At 48.5% G+C, this 15,168-nt stretch overlaps 4 protein-coding genes across 4 annotated transcripts; 1 reads left to right on the top strand and 3 right to left on the bottom strand.

Annotated features, from left to right (window-relative positions):
* Window positions 1-303: 303 nt before the first annotated feature.
* VTN00DRAFT_1952 (uncharacterized protein) lies at window positions 304-2,919 on the top strand (the record flags this gene model as incomplete). Its single annotated transcript, XM_069428116.1, has 1 exon — window positions 304-2,919. The coding sequence occupies one exon, from the start codon at window positions 304-306 to the stop codon at window positions 2,917-2,919; it is 2,616 nt and encodes an 871-aa protein (XP_069292654.1).
* A 1,187-nt stretch (window positions 2,920-4,106) lies between these two features.
* VTN00DRAFT_1951 (uncharacterized protein) lies at window positions 4,107-6,204 on the bottom strand (the record flags this gene model as incomplete). Its single annotated transcript, XM_069428115.1, has 3 exons — window positions 4,107-5,950; window positions 6,021-6,105; window positions 6,202-6,204. 3 exons carry the CDS (start codon window positions 6,202-6,204, stop codon window positions 4,107-4,109), a joined length of 1,932 nt encoding a protein of 643 aa, XP_069292653.1.
* Window positions 6,205-7,024: 820 nt separating this feature from the next.
* Window positions 7,025-7,444, bottom strand: VTN00DRAFT_1950 (uncharacterized protein; the record flags this gene model as incomplete). The annotated part of the gene is made up of 1 exon (XM_069428114.1): window positions 7,025-7,444. One exon carries the CDS (start codon window positions 7,442-7,444, stop codon window positions 7,025-7,027), a length of 420 nt encoding a protein of 139 aa, XP_069292652.1.
* Window positions 7,445-12,102: 4,658 nt separating this feature from the next.
* VTN00DRAFT_1949 (uncharacterized protein) lies at window positions 12,103-13,386 on the bottom strand (the record flags this gene model as incomplete). Its single annotated transcript, XM_069428112.1, has 3 exons — window positions 12,103-12,324; window positions 12,748-13,068; window positions 13,213-13,386. The coding sequence occupies 3 exons, from the start codon at window positions 13,384-13,386 to the stop codon at window positions 12,103-12,105; spliced, it is 717 nt and encodes a 238-aa protein (XP_069292651.1).
* Between the last annotated feature and the right edge of the window lie 1,782 nt (window positions 13,387-15,168).

Below are 15,168 nucleotides of genomic sequence, written 5' to 3'. Positions count from 1 at the left end.
CAACCATGGCGTGACCGCGCGAATCAGGGCGATGTGGCAAAGACTGGAGCGCAAGAAAGACTGGAGCTGCGATGACCTGCGAGGCTCCTGGCCTCAGGGTGAGCTCTTGGGAAGTCGGACTGTCCCCAGACAGCTGCGATGTCTCCATCGCGGGCCGCGACGCGCTAACCGGATGCGGACGCGCGGCCCGTCTGACGCTCCGAACAATCACGTGATTCCCCGGTTGATCAGTTGATCGGCGCCTGCTGCGCTCCAGAGCTCGCCAAGCGCCCCGCAAGGAACCAATTGGGATGGTATAAATAGATGCTGGCGTCTCCGTCCCGTCTCCTCAATGTTCGCCGTGTCCGGCCGACGATGGGCACTGCGAAGCTACGTCTACGGTGGACGGTTCCTCCAGCTGCCCTGGCCGCTCTGCTGTGCGGCGGTGTCCCCACGTACTGCAGCCGCGAGCGCCTGCGGGCGGACGGGCCAACGCAGCTATGGGAGCAGACGCAGCAGAGATCCGCGTTTTCCAGCTCCGCCTCTCGAGCCGCGGAGAAGTCGAAGAGAGACCGGGCGGCGAGAACCAATGCTGACAAGTCGAACAATGACACCAAGACCACAAATCCCAATGCTTCGAACGCACCTCCCGAAGGGTCGAGCACGGGCTCTGCTTGGGCCACCTTCACGGGGAAGTTTGGGGCTGCCAAGGACTCTCTGATCTCAATTGAATGGTCGGACATTGGGGACAAGATCAAGAACTATGTCGTGCCAGACTGGGTTCGGTACCTCCCCGAGACCGTGCAGAAGCTACAGCGGGAACTGTCGATGGCACCCGGATCCCTTGCGGACGAAATCTGGAAGGAGGCACACGACGTGGATATCAACCCGGAGATTGCACGCGAGGCAAAGGTACGCATTGGAGACAGTCTCTGTCAAGAGGAACTGGCATTCCGACGGAAACGACAAAGACACGCAGCTAAGGCCTTGGCATCCTACCTGAACATCAAAGAGGATGAAATCCATCCGGACGATGTCCCGGTCATTGCAATATGTGGCTCTGGCGGAGGATTACGTGCCCTTGTCGCTGGCACCGGGTCATACCTGGCTGCGCGGGAAGCTGGACTCTGGGACTGCGTCACGTATACTTCTGGTGTCAGTGGGAGCTGCTGGCTGCAGGCGCTCTACAATTCGACTCTGACCGGCAGAGACTTCGACAAAATGGTCGACCACCTCAAGAATAGACTGGGAATTCATATCGCGTTCCCTCCCAAAGCTCTCAGCTTGCTCACGACGGCTCCGACGAACAAATACCTTCTCAGTGGCTTGGTTGAGAAGCTGAAGGGTGATCCTGAAGCTGATTTCGGTCTGGTTGATATATACGGACTGCTGTTGGGAGCGAGACTTCTCGTTCCGCGAGGTGAGCTGGGCCTTTCAGACCGTGATTTGAAATTGTCAAATCAGAGAGAGTACATCAACGACGGCAGCAATCCACTCCCCATATATACAGCTGTTCGCCATGAGATTCCCATTATCGAGGAGAGTGCGAATCGCGACCTCAAAGGCGAGCAACTAAAAGAGGAAGCGAGAAAGGAAGCATGGTTTCAGTGGTTTGAGTTTACTCCTTACGAGTTCTTTTGCGAAGAATTCAATGCGGGAATACCAACGTGGGCGGTAGGAAGGCACTTCAATGAAGGAAGAAATGCCGTTCCGCCGGGCGAGTATGCGGTTCCTGAACTGCGGATTCCAGCATTGATGGGAATCTGGGGCAGCGCGTTCTGTGCAACTCTCTCTCACTATTATAAGGAGATACGGCCTGTTGTCAAGGGTCTTGCAGGTTTCGGTGGTATCGATTCTCTGATCGAGGGGAAAAGCGACAACTTGGTCAGATTGCATCCGATAGACCCGGCTAGTATACCCAATTACGTTCTGGGGTTGAAGGACAAACTTCCACCCTCTTGCCCAGAGTCAATTTTCAGGAGCACCCATTTACGGCTCATGGATGCAGGCATGAGCAATAACCTGCCAATATACCCGCTGCTACGACCGGGACGGGATGTCGACATCATCATTGCTTTCGACGCGTCAGCCGATATCAAACGGGAGAACTGGCTCTCTGTAGTGGATGGGTATGCACGGCAAAGAGGGATCAAGGGCTGGCCGGTCGGTGCCGGATGGCCCAAGGAAAGCTCAGATTCGGAGGATATGGAGAAGACATTACGAGAACCGCAGAACATCAGTGAAAAGGAGCTAGACGGCAAAATTACCACGGCCCAAAGGGACAGCCCGCACACACGAGATCGCAAGATCGAAACACCGAAGACCACCAACACAAATCAAGAACCCTCACCACTCAAACAGCCCATTGCACCTCAAGACACAGATCTAACGTACTGCAATGTTTGGGTTGGCACCGTGCAGGAAAGGACATCAGGCGAAGAGCCGCCGCCCTCAAAGAGGCTCTTCCATCCACAACACGATGAACACTCTGAATCTGATTTCCATCTCATGCGACCAGACGCTGGAATCGCAGTCATCTATTTCCCATTCCTTCCCAACCCGTCTGCACCTGACATGCCCGCATCCTCATCACTATCCCTAAACCCAGGACGTCTTCGATCCTCTGAAACAGCTTCCTCAGCGACTGTCGCCGATTCCGCAAGGCCTGTCGCGCCGAATCCAAGATCCATCGACCCGGAAGTCGATGATTTCATGTCCACCTGGAACTTCGTCTACACTCCGGAGCAGGTCGACTCCGTGGTTGGGCTCGCCAAGGCCAACTTTGCAGAGGGTGAAGAGCAGGTGAAGCGTGTCGTGCGGGCCGTGTATGAGCGGAAGAAGAGAGACCGCATCCGGAGAGAAATGCAAGCGCTCGAAGCCAAGCTCAGGGAAGAAGAGCGAGAAAGAAGACGACGAACTGAAGGATTCGTACCGTTCTGAGTTAAGAGCTAGCCGTTAAATCGGCTGGCATAGCCAGTCTGGTCTGTCAAAGGTCTTTATTTTCTCGACGACACTACCCGCAAAAATATACAGTAGAGAAGGGGATAGCTGGTTTAGGTTCAACCACCACATGCCCTTCGCGGCCCTCCGCTTCAACATCGGGACATTTTCTCATCGCGCTTTCTCACGCATCCTGCGGAAAGCACCAGAGTGAGAAAGAAGATGGCAAGATACCTCTGAAAGGAAGGGAACGAAAACTAACTCTGTAACAGCTGTACTAATGTATCCTATTATACCCCCGTTCCCTACACGTCTACCTAGGTACCTACTACTCATCTACCTAGGGTAACTACCTACCTAACGTATCTGATCTAGATGCCCGTCCATTTACGTTGCGCAGCGACCGTCCCGCCCCAAACCATTTTTTTTCGTCTCCTTTTAGGGAAGAGGGAAAGTATGGTTAGATAAAAACAAGGGGGATAAGCTAATCATACCTACATATAGAGCATAAATGTCACATTAGACTCAAGCTCGATTTTCCTTTTTTTTGGTTTAATAAGACACGAGAGTCTTTGATACGATGACTGATAGTGTTAATTTTTATGTGGTTATCATCATGTCTTGGTATGTGCAAAGATAGTAATGTAATAATAATAATGCATGAAATCACCTGTCAAAATACACGGAAGTTAGCGCTGAATCTTCATCTTGACTGAAAATTTTTTTGTTGGCGATCATTTGCTATAATGCTCTCTGAAGAGTAAAGATACGACAACGTGCAGATAGCCCCTGAGAGAAGGGAAGGGCTGCGCAAGTAACCTTCCAAATAAGAAAGCTAAACGAACTCGGGAGGGGAGTGTTACAGAAGCTAAATAAGATCATGGTTGAGTGAAGAGTATTTACCGTACAACATATATATATATATATATATATGTCAATCTGCAATTATAAATCTGTATATCCTATCCAGTTAATCAAGCTTCGTATATACTTAGTATCAAGATAAAATCAATCAATTAGTCAGTCAACATCCATCCCGCCCGATCACGCAGTCCTCTGTCAACATGATATGAACAGAGCAGCAGCCAACAAGTACGATTATTTACCTATACATACACACATACTATAACTATAACTGTACCCGTTTATTTACCTAACCACCTTTAGACCCATCTCTTCGCATTGCATCACCGGCTCCGGCCCCCGTCATCGTTGCCGTCTCTTCCTCCTCCTCCTTCTCCTCCAAGGTACGGCCTAACAGCTTCGAGATCCGGATCTTGTTCTGGTTCATCTCCATCTTCAGCTCCAACTCCATCCTTTTTCTCTTTTTCCTTCCCCTTCGTTTTCATGTTCTCTTTGTTCTTCTGCGTGTCCTTGTTTTCCTTTGCTTTCGCAGAAGCCTCGAGATCCAGATCCTCGACGCTGTTGGCGAGACTGACATCCTCGCTCGCGGTGGTCTGTTTGCGTAGCCCGAGGACTTTGGGTAATTGTTGCGTCGTCGGGGATGGTGTCGCTGTAGTTGCGGCCGCGGTTGCGGCTGGGGTGGTGATGGTGGTGGTAGTGGTAGTTTCGGGGAGGAAGGGGTGGGAGGTGGGATCTTTGGGGATGTCGGTTTCGTCAGAGCTGTCTTTCTTCGTGCTAGGTGTGTTCTCCTGGTTTTTGGAGGAGAGTCCAGTGGGATCGTCTCCTTCTAAGGCGTCCTGGCCGCGCCGGTCTGCAGGGCGGCTTTGGGGGGCTGGTTCGTCCGGTTTCGGCTGGGAGACTACTTTTCCCAGAGCTGGGCCGGCAGCGGCGACGGCGGTAGTAGCGGTGGTGGATTCAGGTTTTACATTTTCTTTCTTTTTGTCCTCTGTGGATGGTTCTCTCCCCTCCACGACATGAGCCGGAGGCGGGGGCGCATACCGCCATACGATTTTAACACGGTCAAGCGCCCTGGTGCCTTTTTGCGTACTCCCTTTGATCCCGTCGAGAGCGTCCCATTCTGTCTCGAAAACCCCCGAGTCGTGCTTGTCTCCGCCTTCAAAGTACGCGTTGAACCAGACGTGCGCGACAGAAGTGACCATCGTCCAGCCGGTGTAGACAGCCTTGCTCCGCCGTTCGAAGTCGATGTTCACGTCTGAAGTAGGGACAATCGCTGGTTTGCTGGGTCGTAGGAGAACGGCCGATATACGTGTCGTCGGGGAGGTAGGGGAGCCTTCGGGTCCGTCTGAGGCCGTGGGAGTCGTGACCGTGTCGAAGGCGGGAGCGAGCGTGTGTATAGAAGTGGATGACGATGCCGAAGACGACAGCGACTCCGTTGGGCTCCTTTTCGCTCTCCATCGTTTCCTCTCTGGCGGGACGCTCTTCCCGTCGTCGACGACCGTCCGCTCGCTGCGGTGGAAGAGATGGAAGGTCTTGATCTTCTTGCCCCCATCCACGTAGCCCTCCACCGCGATCTTCACCCCGTCGCGCAACCCCCAGACATGGATCTCCAGTATCTCAACCGGCCGCTCGACGTAGGTCTTGCCCATCTCATTCGCCCAGCGATCCACGTATGCAACCCACCGCTTCTGACTGGGTATGCTGACACCCTCAAACCCTGCCCTCATCCTCCGTTCTGTGAACCGCCGCAGCGCATCCTCCATCTTCCACCCCTCCTGGCTGATCAGATAGCTGCAGGCAACGGTCCCGCTGCGCCCCTTTCCAGCCTTGCAGTGCACGACCGCGACTCTCTTTCCTCCTTTCCGCTTCCCTTTTCCCTGTTGCTGTGGTTGTTGCTCTCCCTTTCCATCGTCTGGACCATGCAGCCAGTTTCGCATGCTCGCCATGATCGCCGGGATTAACGCAAAGGGCGGCGGGTGGTGATCCGGCCAGGGGAAGTGGTGGATGCGTCCGTAGACCTCCGAGTCCGGATACCCTGTCCCCTCAGCGCGGAACTCCCATATCGTCCAGTCCGCACCATGCTTGGAGTCAAGGAAGCGCACCAGCGCGTCGGTCGGGTTGCGGTATGCGCGCTGCGGGTATGTGGAGGACGGTCCGGAGGTTACGATGACTGTAAAATCGGGAACGTAATCAGTGAGGAGAGCCCATACATACAGACAAAAGGAAAAGTCGGAACCAACTATTATCCGTCACGTAACACAGATCCAGGCCCGTCTCCGGATGCCGCGATCTCGGCCCAGCGACGATCTGACGGAGGATGGACGCCTGCCAGGCGGGTAGGAAAAAGAAAAGGAGTCAGCTTATTTCCTGAAGACAGCTTGGCATAGACATGGCTAAGAAGTAGGAAGTGAAGAAGCCCACCATCGTTCAGCTGGGGGAAAGGAATCTGCTGCTGGCCCTAGACGCGCATCGACCTAGGCGCAAAAGGTGTCTTCGCCATTGGAGCGCTGCAACGCGCCATATGCTGTGTTTCCAGCCAAAACCAAACAATAGATAGAACCGCTACCGAGACCCTAAAAGAATCAAAGATGCTAGAGGAGCGTGATGCTTGTTGTCTGGTGGTTCGAGAGGAACTGGTGAGAGTTAATAGTCCAGGCACATACTCAACGGAGTAAACCAAGTCCCTGGCGTGGAGAAGGCGGAGAACGTGTCGCCCGCGCTTATGATGTCAATGGCTTGGCTGGCAGTCACCGCTCCATCGAATCTCTTTTTACATACATGCAGGCAAATTGACGAAAGAAAATGTATATTTTCTAATGGACGGTGCCTGTCAAACATTAACTTGGCTGATCGGCCGATCGATAAGACACTGCTGGCTTAGCGGAGCACTGGGCAACGGGATACCTCATCTACTATTGTCATAGAACATTGACTTTTTCCGGATGCATTGTGACTTTTTTGTTTGCTGTTAAGGCCAAAAACGATTTATTTGCTTCGCATAGAAATCTCGAATGAAGATAGCCAGGTATGTTACTATTATTAAATTATTAAGCACTAATGTTCCGTACAGTACGGTACCCGATCTCCCAAACAGCCCCCAAAATTCCAGGAAAAAAAGAAGCGTTCCCTTTCTTTTTGCTTTGTCTGATAATCTACTCTAGTTCGTTGCACCAGACTAGTTCCACCATCCCGACGTCAAAACATCTCGTCTCCGTGTTCGGATAATAATAGAAATGTTTCCTCACTAATCAGCGGCAACGCCAAACTGCTGCGTTACCGGCACACGGAACGACGTCGTCCCCGCGGTGATATTCACATCTCCTAGAGCAGTGAACCGTCCAGTCCCGCTCGTCCATTCGTGCTTGACCTGCACACCCCAGATAGGGGAGCCTAGGGGGATCAAGTTCGCGCTGACGCTCGAGTCATTGCAGGGCTGGTATCTGTTCGCCACGTCGGTGCCCTGGCAGGTGGTGTTGAAGGCTGGCGCATTCTGGGGCCCGGCGGCGCCGGAGATGTTGAACTTGTAGATGCATCCGCCGGGTGAGCAGCCAGTTTCGAAGCCGGTTACTTCCCAGCTTTGCGGGTCGCGGGCGTGGATCATGGGGGTGGCGGAGATGAGAGCGACGCTGGAGAGCAGGGCGAGAGCAGCGGTTGTGAGTTGCATGGTTACGGTATTTAGTTGCGGATGATTTTGATGTAGGCAAGTGATAAACTGACCGAGTCGAGCTTCTATGCTGGACAGGAAGGGGAAAGAGGAGAAAGCAGGAAGTAAGCTGGTTTATCCTCTTGTCTGGTAAGCAAGAGATGGAAACCTGTATGGTTAGGATCCTAGGCCAGGTACTTATACTTGGGGATGAGAGGGGAAATAACGAAAAAAATGACATCCCGATGTTTCTTAAAATATGCATGCATATGCTGGTAAACTGTGGATCCTCCGACTACCTCATTATTAGGCAACCTACCCAGATAAGGCCTGCCTTAGACCCTCTAACCCACGACTGTACCTTACACAGCGAGTAACATCGACAGCACCGACTCAAGTCAGAAGCCGTAGTGTCGATACCTGTCTGAATCCTCACCAATGCGTCAAATCCTTCGGTTATTAATAGCACCGGCCTATGGGTATCCGGTCCGGCGGGCAACGTGATATGCCAGCTGCTTTGCCGGTCAAACCAACAGATTCGAAAATGGGGAGCGACTGTCTTGCTCAGATACTATCTGAGGTGGGCGAGAGTACATCATGGGTTTGAAAGCGTCCCAATTTCCGGTAGCAAGGGGATATCGTATGGTACACATTCACCATCCTCATTTACCCTATCCTCACTGACCCTTCCTTGATGCTCATGCCAGTGCCTTAGCAACATTCAACGAAGGCATGAAACAAGAGAAAAGACAAGGCAGCGGCAGGCTGTCCTTCGCGGTCCCTATTTTATCCTCCAATCTCTTCCTCGTGACATCTCAAGGGAACTCGCTTGTTGCAATGTCGAGCGGTATGGTAAATCGTTTCTGTCGATCGGGACAGAAGTTTCTTCTTTCGCGCGGAGCCCCGGACAGGTTTTCTTATTGTGTCCTACAACAAGGCAATGTGTACATCGGTTCCTTGTCTTAGTCCCAGCCGTGGGCACGTCCGCCGATTGTGATCCGTCCCACGACATAATCCGCAATGCTTGGCGCCATCCTTTCGCCCGTTGTTGCGGGCGTCAAGTCGAGCTCGCTTCGCTCTGGCATCTCCATCTCTCTATATTACGCCTTCTGTTGGCGTTATGGATGTTTGGCAAGCAGAGAGGTTGCACTCGGTTGTGATATACATTAGGTAACTTAATGACTATTTTTCACACACTCGTCCTGATGACACGCCAAGGAAAAGAAGAGAAAGGCACAAAAAAATAACAGCCCCAAAACAAGAAGCTGATTTCACCCTATTTTCTGGTGGCATGGTCTGACAAGATGAGTAAGCTTTAGTACAGTTAGCTTTCCAATTCTTGACACTTTCTTGTATACTCACATTTCACTGCCAATAATAAGTGGTTCTAATATGGTGTCCACAACCTAGAGCGCATATCTCATCTGCAGGAGTGTGCAGACAGTGTACACCTCAAGTCTTGGGCCCTTGTTTTTTTCTTTTTTCTTTTTTTTCTTTGCCCGTGGTTAATGTTCTTCGACCAGCTTCTCTGTTCCGTCTTTATATATATATAGGCGCTTGTTGATGGCTTCCAACATCCATAAGCTGAGGATTTACATTGTCATATACAAAAAGACACAGGAATTAATCAACACAGATGTGTTAGATAGGTGTGATCTAATAAGATTGACTTTTTATATTCCTGGATTTTCCTCAAATCTCTCTGTTCAAGGAGGCTTTGTGTATTATATTTTCTATGAAATGAAAAATAGGACCTGTATACTCTTAATATTTCGACATAGCCACTTGGTCACCATCCCAGGGTTAGACATGTTCGAGTTGACTATTTCATGAGGACATTCCAGCCGTCTTCATGTCGTGTCTCCAGCTTACGCAACCTTCAACTGATCTCTTGACGATTTGGATAACAGGAAGGTGTACAGTCCGAAGAGTTCCTTCTGGAACAGCGAGGATAGTTGTGTATACTACAAAACTGAGCCCTTAAAGTGAGTTGTCAAGCTCAAGCATGGAAGACAAGGACGAAAAACCGCTCAGAGCGTCCCTCCAACACTTCGTGGCAACAATCTGCAGTAAAAGTGATTTCAGATATGTGCCGATACTATTTAGCTCCATAATACTGCTCTTCAACTTACACCACTATAGACCATTGGCAATCTTCAAGTTGAATGGCAAGCCACAGCAACGCAGCAAAGGCTGTGTCCAATGATAGTGAGATACATGCAGTGAAATGCTTGCATCCTGAGTATAGCGGGACTCTCAGATATCCTCTGCTGAAAAGGGTAGCTGATAGGGATTGTCTTTATGAAAGTGCTCGGATTCTTGATTATCAGAAAGACCTTGTCATGCTTCATGTGAGTTAGGGAGACTGGTTGCTGAAGAGGGTCTTTTATCAATAGCTCTGGGGACTTTCTTCTACCATATGCGGAGTGTGTAGTGGGACTTAGGACATGGAATGCTGGATCCAGGTTTGGTCTCCTCTCGGCCCCATATCCGGGCAGACAGAAAACGAGGCAATGTGGGGAACGGGGAAGGTCCCGGGGAAAGCAGGAAAGATGGATGTGAATCGTTAGGCGCATTACCAAACCTGATAGCCAGGCCTACAGCGAGAGTTCGGGGCCGCTGTGTTAGGGGTATATAACCCCGAAGGACCGAAGGTCATACTAGAACCCAGCGTTCGGCTCTGTATATATTTGCTATATATAAACGCCGCTGCCTTGTCACGCTATTACAGACACCTTACAAGTTGTTAGGATTTATGCACACTAGCCATCAAGTGGAGACCATTACATCCCTGGGTACTGATACATGCAGGTGGTTAGTGGCTTAATATCGATAATTAGTTGCCTAGAGGAAGTGTAAAAAATGTGTAAAAAAAACGAACGCTGGAAATACATCCATAGACAGGTACTGGTTCTGGTAATCTTTCCAATATATATAGATATTAATCTAGTAAAATACCGCTCGGCTGCAAAAGGATATGCCATGACATTCCGTGCAGCTTATACTGGTATTGTAACGACGGGCCTAGGACTTCTTAGGCGGAGGGCTGTTGGGTTTATCTTGAAGGACAGAAGACAAGGGAAAAGATAGATAATAGTCGTTACTAGCAATGCTAACTCCAGGATTGCTATTTGAGTTGACCATGGGGTCCTAATCCCCATGGTTAAGGAGCGTCCTTATATACATGATTTCTGACTACCATTCTGACTACCATTCTATGGTAGTTCTCCATGGTAGTAACTACCATCTTGACTACCATCTCGTGGTAGTCTGTTATGGTAGTGACTACCATTCCGACTACCATCTTATGGTAGTTCCTTATGGTAGTTCCACGTGACCAAGAGTATTTATCCAGCGGGGTAACTCCCATCCTTATGCAAGTCCATGCTGATTATAACACTACCCCCCCCCTTCTAGCTTTTTGTCCTGAAAAGTATTTAAACTGTGCCAATTTCCTAATTCTTGGTGCCGTATTTTCTTTCTGTAAGTTTTTTCACCATGCCTCCCAAGTGTAATTGTTATTGTGAGTTTGGTTGTCAGGCTGATCATATTGAACAGAACAGTTCTCCTGTCAAACATCCTTATCAATATTGTTATTCTCATCATCTTCCTTGTATTATGGATTCCAAGAGTCGCAACTGTTTGTCTTGTACCTGTCATGGTTGGAAATGTGAGAAGCAATTCCATAGTGATAAGGAGTGGAATAATCTTAGCCATTCTGAGGAACAAATCAACACTCAGTTAGAGGAGGCAGAGAACCAGATTGAGCTTCTTATGGCAAAGATTAAGCACTTGCACAAACAGCATAAGTTTCTTAAGGAATGTGGGTTAAGAATGTTGGATTATGATACTGCTGTGATGGACAAGTTGAATAAGGATAATCCCTTATCTGCTGAAGATCTTGCTGAGTTGGAATGCCTAGCCAATGAATATGAGGGTTACCTGCAATCTGGGAATTCCTCAGTGCCGGATGACCCACAGCCTCTTGAGGGGCTTTCTCCAGGTTTCATTGCAGAGTTCCTGGCTTCTGGAAGTTCTGAGCAGGAGGCTTCTGGTGGTTCCCAAAGACCCTAGTGGGATGTCCCCTGTGGATATCCCCTCTTGGGTTGGCCTCTTCTCTTTTGGTGTGACAGGTCTTCTGGTTTTGGGCGATCTGGGTTTCAAAGGTGAAATTCCTTGAGGAGTTTCTTGCACCCACTGCAGTTTTCTATGGGTTGCCAAGAATTCTTAAAGTTATTATAACCCTTCCATTTTAAAAGGTACATGAACTGCCCATCAATTATGCCACTGTCTAACACCTTTTCTACCTTATAGTCTTGATTATTGTCTGGGTTCTCAGGTAGAATTTCCTCAGTCTCAGTAATTGGTTGGGCATTTTCCGGTGCTGGTTCCAACAGTGATATATGAAAAACTGGGTGTATCTGCATGGTATCTGGCAATTTAAGGTGGAAATTGACCTCTCCTTTCTTTTCTTCAATTTCAAATGGGCCAATCTTTTTAAAATCCAATTTGTTATTTGGCCTTTTTGTCTTCACATTTTTTCAAAGGAGGTATACTTTATCTCCTGCCTTCAAGTCTGATCCCTTCTTATGGTGTTGATTGTAGTACTTGGCGGTTCAGTATGCAATAAACTGAATATCTAGATTCAATTGTTGGTGAAGCTCTTGTAGCTGGTCAGCTCAGAGGATTCCTTTCTGTGCCAGGATCTTGTCTGGTTTCGGTTCCTGGTAGGCTGACAGTTCAAACCTGTAGTTGGCATAGAACAGTGACTCCTGGGTAGTCTTGTTCTTGGCACTGTTATATGCAAACTGGGCCATAGGTAAAAGTTCCACCCAGTTGTCTTGTTGGTAGTTAATGTAACAGTGCAGGTACTGTTCCAGAGTCTGATTCATCCATTCTGTCTGTCCATCAGTCTGAGGGTGAGCTGTAGTAGAGAGCTTATGCTTAAAGCCAAGTTGGCAGGTCAAGGTTTGTCAGAATCCTGAGATGAAGAGCTTGTCTCTGTCAGACACAAATTCTTCTGGCATCCCATGATTCCCAAAAATGATCTGTAGGAAGGTATATGCCAGCTCTTCTGCATTAGATGCTTTCTTGTATGGCAGGAAGTAGGCATATTTGGTGAGTCTATCCACAATGACCAAGATGGAGTCATATATTATCCCTGTTAGGGGCTCCTTGGACGCAGGTAGATCTGTAATAAAATCTAGTGATATGGATTGCCAGGGCCTTTCTGGGGTGTCCAGGTTCTGCAGGAGTCCATATGGTGTATGCCATGCTGCTTTGCTCCTAATGCAAAGGTCACATTGTGACACTATATGTCACACCATCCTTCTTAATCCTGGGAAGTAGAAGTTCTGGGTAATCCTTTCAATGGTTTTCTCTATCCCCTGGTGTCCATGAGCCGGGGCTTTGTGGATGTCTTTGATCAAGTCCTCCCTCAACTTGGCTGGAATGTAGACCAGTCCCTTGAATAGGATGATATCTCCCTCTCCTTTGGTTATGTTGGGATCATTCTTGATTTCCTCAAGCTCTTCTGCCATTGAATCCTTCTGGTATGCTTCCTTAATCTTTTCTGCCCATATACTGGGTTCTAGTCTTAGAGCAGGTGCAGCTTGCCTGTCCATTGTGAGGGTTCCATCAGTCTCCTGCCGGAAAATCACAGGTTGTGGAGAAGGCTCTCCCTCTTGGTAGTCTGGTCTTCAACTGAGTGCATCTGCTCAGGCATTTTCCAATCCTCTTTGGTAGGTAATCTTGATATCATAGGGGGCCAATTCTTCTGCCCATCTGACCTGTCTTTGGGTCAACTCCTTGGAGGTGGTGAAGTATGCCAGGTTCTTATGATCACAATAGATCATAACCTGATACTTTGCTCCCTCTAGGTAGTGCCGCCATTCTCTTACTGCTGCCATAATGGCCAGAAGTTCCTTATCATGAATGTTGTAGTTCAATTCCAATGGGGTCATCTTTTGTGAGTAGAAGGCAATTGGATGCAGTTGTCCCTGCTCATCAGGTTGATTGATGCATGCTCCTATTGTGAAATCCAAGGCATCTGTTTCAATGAAGATAGGTTTCTCTGGGTCAAAAATTCCTAAGACTGGTGCTTCACAAAACTTCTGCTTAAGGAGATTGAATGCCTTCTGCTGCTCTTCTTTCTATTCAAATTTCTGGTCCTTTCAGGTGAGCTTTGTCAAAGGTTCCACAATCTTGGAGTAGTTCCATATGAACTTCCAATAGAAGTTGGTGAATCCAAGAAAAGCTTGTGTCTTCTTGACTGTTGTTGGCTTGGGCCATCCTTATATGGCTGTGACCTTTCCTTCATTCATTTCAACATATTCTGAGGAGATCATAAAGCCAAGAAACTCTGTTCTTTGGGTGTGCTATTCACATTTTTCTGGTATAACTGAGAGTTTTCTCTCCTTTAGGGCTTCTAACACCTTCTGTATGTGTTGTCTGTATTCTTCTAAGGTTTCCAAGTAGATAAGGATGTTGTCCAAATAGGCCATGCAAAAGACATCCAGATATTTCTGTAGGGTATTATTGACCAAACTCTGAAAGGTTGTGGGCACATTGATAAGACCAAATAGCATAACTGTATATTCAAAATATCCTAGTCAGGTCCTGAAGGCAGTTTTCCATTCTTCCCCTTCCTTTATGCGCACCAGGTAATACCCTTCTCTAAGATCCAACTTGGTGAAGAACTTTGCCTTCCACAATCTATCCTGCAACTCCGAGATGAGTGGTAAGGGGTAGCAGTTCTTGACAGTGATATTATTGAGTTGGTGATAGTCCACACAAAGTTGGAGTTTCCTATTCTTCTTTGGGACAAACAAAATTGGGTATCCAGCTGGTGATGTGGAATGCCAGATATATCCTTGTTCCAGGTTCTTTTTAACATACTCTTGGAGTGCCTCATGTGCCTTCTCTGAGAGTGGATAAATAGGTTTGAATGCTGGTTGTGTTCCAGGCTTCAAGGGTATCTCATGATCCCAGGGCTGATATTCTGGCAGCTGTCCTCTGCCTTGTTCCTTAAAGACTTCTTCAAAGTCCCAGTATTCCTTTGGGACTGCTTCCATTCCAGTCAAAGGTGGTTGGTCTTTTCTCTGTTCTATGAATCCAATTGTCAGATCTGGTGCTAGGGTAAGATACAAGACTCCCACTTGTTCTCCCCTTTTCCATATTCACATCATTGTGTTCTGGGAGATTTCTTTGATCTTCACTAGCAGTTCTTCTCCCTCAGGATGCCCTTCAGGCCTTATACCTCTGTTGGATTCTTCTGCCAATTGCACTCTTTCTGTTACCCAGTCTATCTGTGGGTTGTGCATCTTCAACCACAGTATCCCTAGGATTATATCATGTCCTGACATCTGTATGATATCAAGGTTGATTCTTTTCTTGTGCTGTCCTATCTTTAGGAAGGACTGGTCAGTTTCTATCTGCACCTATCCTCCTCCATAGCTGCTGGTGGATCCATCAACTGTAGATAACTGATACAGCTCCTCCTTTCCTGTGAAGGGGATCCCATTCCTGGTGACAAATGTGTTGCTGATAAAATTTCCCATGGCTCCACTGTCAATTATGGCCCTTGCTTTCTTCCCATTGATCTTGACAGTGATCACCAATTGTTTCAATAAGTCCATTCCATTGAGTGTTGTTCCACTTCACATGCTTGTAGCTGGGTTCAGGGACCTAGACCAAGACTCCTGCAAGGGTCCCATACTAGCAGGGTCCTCTAGTTTTGATTTCTT

This window comes from Thermoascus crustaceus (genome assembly GCF_041956765.1).
Source record: "Thermoascus crustaceus strain CBS 181.67 unplaced genomic scaffold VTN00scaffold_1, whole genome shotgun sequence".
NCBI classification, from domain to species: Eukaryota; Fungi; Ascomycota; class Eurotiomycetes; order Eurotiales; family Thermoascaceae; genus Thermoascus; species Thermoascus crustaceus.
The sequence above is the reverse complement of the archived record's forward strand: the minus strand, read 5'-3'. Positions and strand labels throughout refer to the sequence as shown.